This window comes from Eleutherodactylus coqui, chromosome 2 (assembly GCF_035609145.1).
Source record: "Eleutherodactylus coqui strain aEleCoq1 chromosome 2, aEleCoq1.hap1, whole genome shotgun sequence".
NCBI lineage: Eukaryota > Metazoa > Chordata > Amphibia > Anura > Eleutherodactylidae > Eleutherodactylus > Eleutherodactylus coqui.
Window position 1 is genome coordinate 7,348,305 of NC_089838.1, and position 8,642 is coordinate 7,356,946.

The 8,642-nt window shown below is 47.3% G+C and overlaps 1 protein-coding gene across 3 annotated transcripts; it reads left to right on the forward strand.

Annotated features, from left to right (window-relative positions):
• The first annotated feature begins 484 nt into the window (after positions 1-484).
• Positions 485-6,532, forward strand: RAB19 (RAB19, member RAS oncogene family). Of its 3 annotated transcripts, XM_066590241.1 has the most exons (5): positions 485-570; positions 1,722-1,983; positions 3,468-3,760; positions 4,491-4,674; positions 5,737-6,532. In XM_066590241.1, exons 3-5 carry the CDS (start codon positions 3,566-3,568, stop codon positions 5,997-5,999), a joined length of 642 nt encoding a protein of 213 aa, XP_066446338.1. In that variant the 5' UTR covers positions 485-570; positions 1,722-1,983; positions 3,468-3,565; the 3' UTR covers positions 6,000-6,532. The 3 variants fall into 3 exon arrangements, with proteins under 3 accessions (XP_066446338.1, XP_066446340.1, XP_066446339.1); XM_066590243.1 differs by lacking the exon at positions 485-570 and having other exon boundaries at positions 1,257-1,942; XM_066590242.1 differs by lacking the exon at positions 485-570 and having other exon boundaries at positions 1,257-1,929.
• The last annotated feature ends 2,110 nt before the right edge of the window (positions 6,533-8,642 follow it).

Here is an 8,642-nt window from a genome sequence, read left to right on the forward strand (position 1 = left end):
TTTTTTAACTTTTTTACACTTTTTTTTCACTCTACATGATCACTGTCATCCATTGGATGACAGTGATCATGTCCCCGGTATAATCTCTGCTCCTAGCTACACATGGCAGCCAGGAGCAGAGGAATTTTAAATTCCCCGGGGCTCGAGCCCGTCTGTGCACGCGCCCGATGTCAATCATCGGGCGCGCATGCGCAGACGGGGATTCGGGTCCCGGGACATCGGGACACCGCTGAGGACTGGGGGTGAGTATTTTCACCTCCCCTCATGGATCCGATCCATGAGGGGAGGTGAAACTGACTTTTTTAAAACTTTTTTTTTACTTTTTCGCGATCGCCGCTAACCATTGGATAACGGCGATCGCGGTACCGGGGACCGCTCACCGCAGTCCCCGCTGACATCTCCTGCCTCCCGGCTACCTACAGGAGCCGGGAGCCAGGAGATTTTAAATCTCCCGCGCCGCCGGGCCTTCTGCGCATGCGGCTGACGTAATGCCGCCTGGCGCGCATGCGCAGAAGACCGGCTTCGGGCCCCGGAGCGGCAGGAGAGCGGGGAGCAGCGTGCTGGACCTGGGTGAGTAATTTCAGCTGCTCCGATGGATCCGATCCATCGGAGCAGCTGAATCTTTAACTTTTGTGTACTTTTGTTTACTTTTTTTGCGATCGGCGCTATCCATTGCATAGCGCCGATCGCAATGCCGGGGGGGTGCCCGAACAGCCCGGGATGACAGCTCCATGCTGTCAGCTACCTGCGGACACCGACAGCATGGAGCTGTCACGTCCACAGCCCGAGGGGCACTATTCTCTGCAGGAAGCATGTTTTTACGTCCTCAGAGAATAGAGCCCACTTCGGGAGGACGTAAAAACACTATGGGCTGGTCGTTAAGGGGTTAAGACTGGATTCACACGAACGTATATCGGCTGAGTTTTCACGCCGAGCCGATATACGTCGTCCTCATCTGCAGAGGGGAGAGGATGGAAGAGCCAGGAGCAGGAACTGAGCTCCCGCCCCCTCTCTGCCTCCTCTCCGCCCCTCTGCACTATTTGCAATGGAGAGAGGCGGGGCTTATTCTTGAAACTGAGCCCTACCCCTGTCCCGCCTCCTTTCATTGCAAATAGTGCAGAGGGGCGGAGAGGGGGTGGAGAGGGGGCGGGAGCTCAGTTCCTGCTCCTGGCTCTTCCATCCTCCCCCCCCTGCAGATGAGGACGACGTATATCGGATCGGCGTGAAAACCGAGCCGATATACATTCGTGTGAATCCAGCCTAAAAGTCGTGTTTAATATGTTTTGACCTTTCCAAAAAACGAATAAAAACTTTGTTACCAAAAATACGCTCATGTAAATTAGCCCTAAAAAGACCGAAGCGACATTTTAACGGCCCGACTTCGCCGATTTACCGACCAACCGTTTATTGTAAGACGACATATTAAAATAGAGAAGTTTAAGGCGTCTCCTATACAAATGAACATGATATTGCGCAATTCACGCTGCACAGACAGAGAGGCGGTCGCTGTCTAATCCCCACAATGGGGTCATTGTAATGGCAGCCGGGTATTATACTCGTGTCACTCAGTACAGGACGGCCAGACCACGCGAGAGGCCCGGATCCGGTGTCCTGTTCTCAGCTCCCGTGCCAACCAGAGGTTAATTTATTCCAGTCTCCCCATCCTTGGCTGGCAGGAAACTGAAGGACATAATAAGGTTGTTTGTCTTCTGCCAAGACAGGTGCATTCACTTCCTTATGACTTGAACTACATCTCCCAGAATGCAACGCTGCAGGAGGTAGAGCACAAAGGCAGGTTTACCTGCTCATCCAGGTGAGGTGCAGAAATAGGAAGGTGTGTGCCAGGTGAACGGGACCTGCCAGCTGAGACTACGGGTGAGCTGTGAAGGTGTGTGCCAGGTGAACGGGACCTGCCAGCTGAGACTACGGGTGAGCTGTGAAGGTGTATGCCAGGTGAACGGGACCTGCCAGCTGAGGCTACAGGTGAGCGGTTTCATCATGTTCTGGGCTATGAGATGAAGCGGGGGATAAATGAGACTTAGAATGTTCTGGGTGCAGTGATGGAAAACAGAGAATATTATAATATAAGCAGTCGGGCAAACAGGTGCCTTAAAGGGGCAAGACATCTAAAGTCGGCAGCTTAGAAAAGGGCAACAGTGTTACGGGATGTATAGTTTATAAACTGCGCCATTCATCTTCCGCACTGGAGAGAAAAGAAATTTGCTGATAAACCCTTAAAATCACGCAAGTATCTATTCTGCACCCGGGGTCTGATCGCTCTCTACAGCCCTTTGATTCTGGAAACAAGTGGTGGTCCGAGACAACAGGCGCCGCCAACGTCCGGCGCATCTGAAAATGGCGTGAAACAAGTTTCGGGACGATCTTTAGTCAATCTCTGAAAAACAAGTAATATATTGCTTCCGAGCCGCGCTGAAGGGGTTTAATTACTCTGTATCACTCATCGTTCTGGGAGGTAATATATATATATAATATTTTTTATTTTTTTTTTTAAATCCTTGCAACATCGCTGCAAGGGATGAAAACTGCTTATGTGAATAAGTCTCTTCGAAAGAATGGAGGTCATAGTCATGTGTTTCGCAACGCATAAAACTCGCATGAGATTTTCGCCCGTGTTTCTAAACCCCAAAAGGATGAAAATTGCATAAAGCCTTCATTCACACAGACGATTGTGATATCGGGCCGAGAAACGATTGTTTTAGATTTTAAAAAAACCTCCTTGCATCACTTTTGAGAAACTGTGATCCTCACATCCATGAAACTTTGACTTCAGCGAGAGACATCACCTGAACGCTGCCCGCAATGCGCGTGCCATGCGATGGCTTTTATGGGATTCGTAATCATGTGAGTTTTTTTTGCTCCTGTGAATACGCCCAAAGACATAAAAATCGTGTGAAAATCAAAAATTTGAATATGCCGTAAATTGGTACAAAAAATTCTGCAACAAATGTGCCATGACCTAAACATGGTGTTCTAGTGCTCACCTCTGCGGTGGTCAGACATAGACGCTAAAGTGTCATCTGACCACAACAATGGCATACCTCCAAACTCATCCATGTATGTAGTGTGATCGGCCAGCAAAATATACTCTGGGAGGGGTGGGCTTATGTAAATATACTCCAATGTGGGCTTTTCTGGAGGTATGGGAGGCAGATTGACGTGTCTCTTTGACAGGCACTATGCAGACCCCACTACATCTACTGTTTAGAAAGACTCTCAAATATAGTCCCATCTACATTTGGCCTCTCCATCTGCTGTTTTATTACTTTTCATAGCAAGAATAGCGTATGCAGCCATGAAAACAGTAGGACCCCTAATGGCACTCCCTATAAGTTAAGGGGGTGGCCTTTAAATCTGTCCTTTAAAAAATAAATTCAGGACACGTGTGAAGCTTTCAGCAATACATGTAAGAACGTACGGTTTTATTTTCTTGCTTTGTCTTATTCCAGATTTGCATTATGCCTTCCGGTTCCTAATCTGCAGCTGCTGAACATTTTCTTGGCATATTGACCACACCCCCGCAGAGCAGGCCACACCCACGCAGAGCATGCCTGGATCTGGATTTTCAGATGATGACCCTTTTGATTTTCTATTTAAAATCATTCTGATTGGCGACTCCAATGTAGGCAAGACTTGTGTGGTACAACGGTTCCAGTCCGGGGTCTTCAATGAGAAACATCAGAACACAATCGGGGTAGATTTTAGTGTGAAATCTATGACCATTAGAGGCAAGAAAGTCAAGGTAAAAAATGTCTACAGCTTGTGTTCTTCTATAAACCTTCTCTAGGTGGGGTGGTCTGTGCAAATCTCTTAGAAGAACGAGATGCTTCACGGGAAGAGGCTTTCATCTGTTGCTTTGGTTATGCCACTTAAAGGGCATATGAAATGTTAACAATGGAAGAGGTCTCTGTAAGCTGGATCCTCTACGGACTCCCAAGAATTAATGGGCGATGATTGCCTGTAGAGTCCTGGTTCTGGAGATCACTAAAATCACATATTTCCAGTAAGGAAAACCTACAGTAGTGCCAAAAGGGCTTGGGGTCTCAACAAAGTGGCCCATTTGTCTTTGGAATCCACGTGATTCAACATGTAGCTAATACTTGGGAATGGCAGAAGATCAATAAATATACATTATTCAAAAATTGTATGGTTTGTGTGAAGCTAAAGGAGTCATCCGGCGACTCCTACTTGTCCTCATCCAGTGATGGCTCAACTTCCTGTCTGGTTCTGACACTGGGCCACATGGTACAGGCCTCTGGTTGTCATTGTAGGGGAAGGGGGAGGGGGGATGGCTGACTAGCTCATTTCAATTACTGAGCCAACCCCCATCAGCCAGCACCCTGCAATGATGGCATCATGAACGAGAAGTCCGTACCACGTGGTCCAATGTTGGACCCGGACTAGATCAGGTTAATTGTATGTCAATGGATATCCCCTTTAAGCTCATATGTATGATTGCTGAACTCTCCTAGGTACAAGTATGGGACACGGCTGGCCAGGAGAGATTTCGGACCATCACCCAGAGTTATTACCGAAGTGCACATGGAGCCATCATTGCCTACGACATCACCCAACGTCAGACCTTCGAATCTGTTCCCCACTGGATTTACGAAGTGGAAAAATATGGAGCGGCCAACTTGATGTTGATGCTGATTGGTAGGCCTACTGCGTATTGGCTGGGGCTATGATTTTAAAGTACCTTTACATGGACTGATATTTGAGCGTTTAAACAGATGACTGAGTGATTCAGACAACTGTCGGCCTGTGTCCATGAGCCCCCGGCAGGGAACTCGGGAGGAAGTGGAGCCGACCCGAGCTCGCTGAAATGGAATAACTCCTGACCGGAGTTTTGAGCGACTCCTGTTTACTGTGACTGGAGGTGGGAGGGCTGGAATGATCCCCGGCCACTCTGCCTCCATGTATTGGAACAATTATTGCTCCTGTGTGTGTAATGCACAGAAGCGATAGTCGCTGGCACAGTTGTCTGGCACTTTTGCACTTCACAATCAAACCCTGTAAAGGTATCCTTAATGGACAACCCCTGCGGGTTGGAAGGCTCTCTTGGCCCTAGCAGTTTTTGAGAATTAGTGTGTCGAATAGCTCAGGATGGTTGCTTCCAAAATTTTGCCAGTGGAATTTGTCCTATGGCCAACTGGGTGGCAACTCCTTACATAAGAGCTTAAAAGCCAGGGAGGAACTTGACGGATTCTGAGGTACCAGAGATAGCATGGTGGCATGAACCATCATTGGGAAGGGTCTCCATACTTATATATTTTTTTAGACTGGGGCGCCTTCCTAACCGCTGTGGCTACAGGTTGAACTTTACTATGAATGTTTTGTATGTAGAGTTACACGATTTTATATATTTGGAAACAGATTGGAAACTGTTCAAGTTGGGCTGTAAATAGTAATTATATTGATAATGGCAATACCGGCAACTTCTATCTCGACTGTCTCAGCTTGTCAGTGAAATGAGATACATGTACATAGTTAACTAAAGCTCTCCTTGGCTTCCTCCATCCAAAATCCGTGAGATCTACTAGCAATCAAATGTCTAAAGATAGCTATACATGGGACAACTTGCCTCAATCTGACTAGCCAAGCTGTAGTGTAGAGCATGGGGCGGTAGTTCCAAGACTAGGAAATGTGCTTAGTTCTAGCGGTTAGTAGCCGTATAGGTCCAGGAAATCTCTCACTCTCTTGTCTGTGTCTTTATAGGCAACAAATCGGACCTGGTAGAGAAGAGGCAGATCCTGTTTGAAGAGGCCTGCACATTGGCCGAGAAGCACGGGCTGGGAGCCGTCTTAGAAACCTCGGCCAAAGAGCACCATAACATTGATGAAGTTTTCCTCTTGATGGCGAATGAACTCGTTGCACGCAACACCCCTCACTTTCACAAGGAGACTCCACGGAACAGCTTTGTGCTGGACTCTCGGCCTATCTTGGCAAATGAGCCAGAGAAAACCTGTCTTTGTGGGTAGGCATGGGGAGGGCAAAGCGGACAATCAAGATCTCTACCGGAGGAGCCGGGTATACTTTACCAAATAAATATAGCCTCTACTTGGAGCGTGAGACAAGGGCAGACAAGTCTTAGAGGAAACTCCTAACGGTATGGCCGGATGGTGCCGACCACCTACCCAATAGATGGTGCAAAGCTGGGCAGGAGAACCGACTCAAAAGTCATCTTCTACAAGTGGTGGAGAGGCAAATAGGCTTTTCTGCTCATGGGGGGTGCGAAAAAACGGTCCTTTATCTCTAGCATCAGTCAAAGGAATCCCTTCTAAACTTTCGGAAAATCAAGAGCTCTTCATCTGTGGGATAAACCGGCCAACGAATGTATGGAAGATGCCACCTATCCTGGCTGTCCATAAGGCGGTGGTAGTTGTACTATAGTTGATACTTCAGACTCTTCTGATAGATATCTAATATACATATATTTTAGAGGATACCTGATCTACTGTTATGTTATTTCTTTTATATGCATCTGATATAAATGCAAATGGTAAAAACTCAATGGTTGAGTCAGAAGATGGTGTGACCACAGAGGCATCTCAGACATGTGCCATGAAATTCCTTTAATCTGACATGTGATAATCCAGAAAGTCTCTGGACTCTTCAGACAGAACTGGCATATTATGTGGACTTTCACATAACAAGAAGGCTGAGCACGGACAATTTGAGCATTTTCTCTGGATTGCCACAGATTTGCGTCTTTTGGTTGTGCAGCTAAAAAAAAAAATCAACCTCAGCTTCCACCTCTAGCTGCGTGGCCAAAATATGCTGGGGTTTGCCATAAAACCTGTTTTGCTGTGTGGCATCCACAGGTGCCCTTTACCCTAAGGCCGGATCTAGATGAGCGTATGCATCTGTATGCTGCACCTTCGCAGAATAAGTGTATTTGCTCACAAAGGGCAGTTTTCCCTGTAAAGCCTCGATGCCCTCCGCCATTGAAATGGCCAATTAGTTTAATGAGTTCATTATGCGCTCTTTCCCTGCACATATTTAGATTTCTCTCAGTTCGTGGGCTCAGTCAGTGACCCGCTGAGTCTGCGGATGTAAGTCTTATACTCGCTGCTCCCAGCTGCTCGATGCATTGAGGTGCGCGCTCAGTAGTGCCCCCGGGCTGTATGTAGGATGGGAGGCCTATGTAGGGACTACTCCAATGCACCGCTGGTTTGCATGCTGACATAAGAGGAAAGGGTAAGCTTAAAACGTACCCCGTTTCCCTGAAAATAAGACATACCCGGAAAATAAGACATAGCATGATTTGCCAGAATTTTTGAGGATGCAAAATGATTTTTCAGGCTTTTTGAGGATGCTTGAAATATAAGCCCTACTCCAAAATTAAGCCCTGCTAACAATTAATTAAAAAAGTCAATTTAAATAGTGTCCAGGCAGCTATACATGTAAAAAAGTTAAACCTTTTTGAACAAAAATTAATATAAGACACTGTCTTATTTTTGGGGAAACATGGTACATCCCGGCCCCACGGGTCACCGACTCTAAGCTCATAAACACACCTTGACTTTTGTGGCTCATAATAAAACTGACGTTGCTTGGGCCGCCTTGCATTTATTTTTTGGGGCACGTGAAAACCGGATGGCATACAGCTCCGCAGATGTTACAAAACGACATAAGTGGCAAGATGCCCAGTGAAAAGGTTGTATTATATACAGACCAAAACTGCATCTGCCGGTGTAAATGAGACACGAAGGTTTAGTCTGCACCAAATCTCACATTAAAAACCGCATTAGAGTTTCACCTCTGCAAGTGAAAGGCTGAAATGTGCTGCGGATCCGCGCCAAAATCTGCAGTGCGAATTCAGAATGTATCCCATGGATTCTTCATCCTTTAAGGATTTGCAGATGGCGCCCGCTGTCAGTGCCAGGATACACGGGTTGGAGCGGAAGCCACAGCTCCGACACCTGTGTAGTGGCCGACGCTTGTAATTGCAGGTGAAGCTCCCATTGATTTTTATGAGCAACAGACGTTCCGCAGGTCATAGAAGCAGCTTCTACTCCGATCCTGGTGTATGCGGGCGCTGTCTGGAAAACCCCTTTAGGAGTAAGGGTCTTTTTTACATAGAGCAATGTGCTCTCGTAGAAGAGCACCAATCAGCAAGCGCATCGCAAGTCTACCTGCACTGTTCATGGGCCTATTGAGACTGTACAAGATGATCAACAGTGTGATGGAGCTTCTTACAGAGAATTATCACTCACGGCAGCACCCCTCCCATTCGCGGGGAGATGTGCTGCTGACAAGGCTTTTTTCAGCGATCACCTGATGAATGAGCATTCACTTGTCTGCCGGCTGCCACTTTACCCGACAGCGATCAGACCTGATTCTAGGCCCGTGTAAAAGGGCCTTAAGCTTAATATACTTTCTCAGTGTCCCATCTGATACTCCGGCATCTATCAGGTGCCAGACTACAGGTATTTCACGGAGCCCATCGCCTGCGCCATAGAATACATCTGCTGATTTCAGCCTGCGCCGCGCTCCTCTCCCGCTGCTGCACACCATGATGTGGAATCACATGAACACCAGCGGTGGCGCTACAGCAGCCGGCAGTATTGGGGGAAGAGAGGAGCGACTTGAATGGGGTTTCGAATGTGGAAATTCTGTCA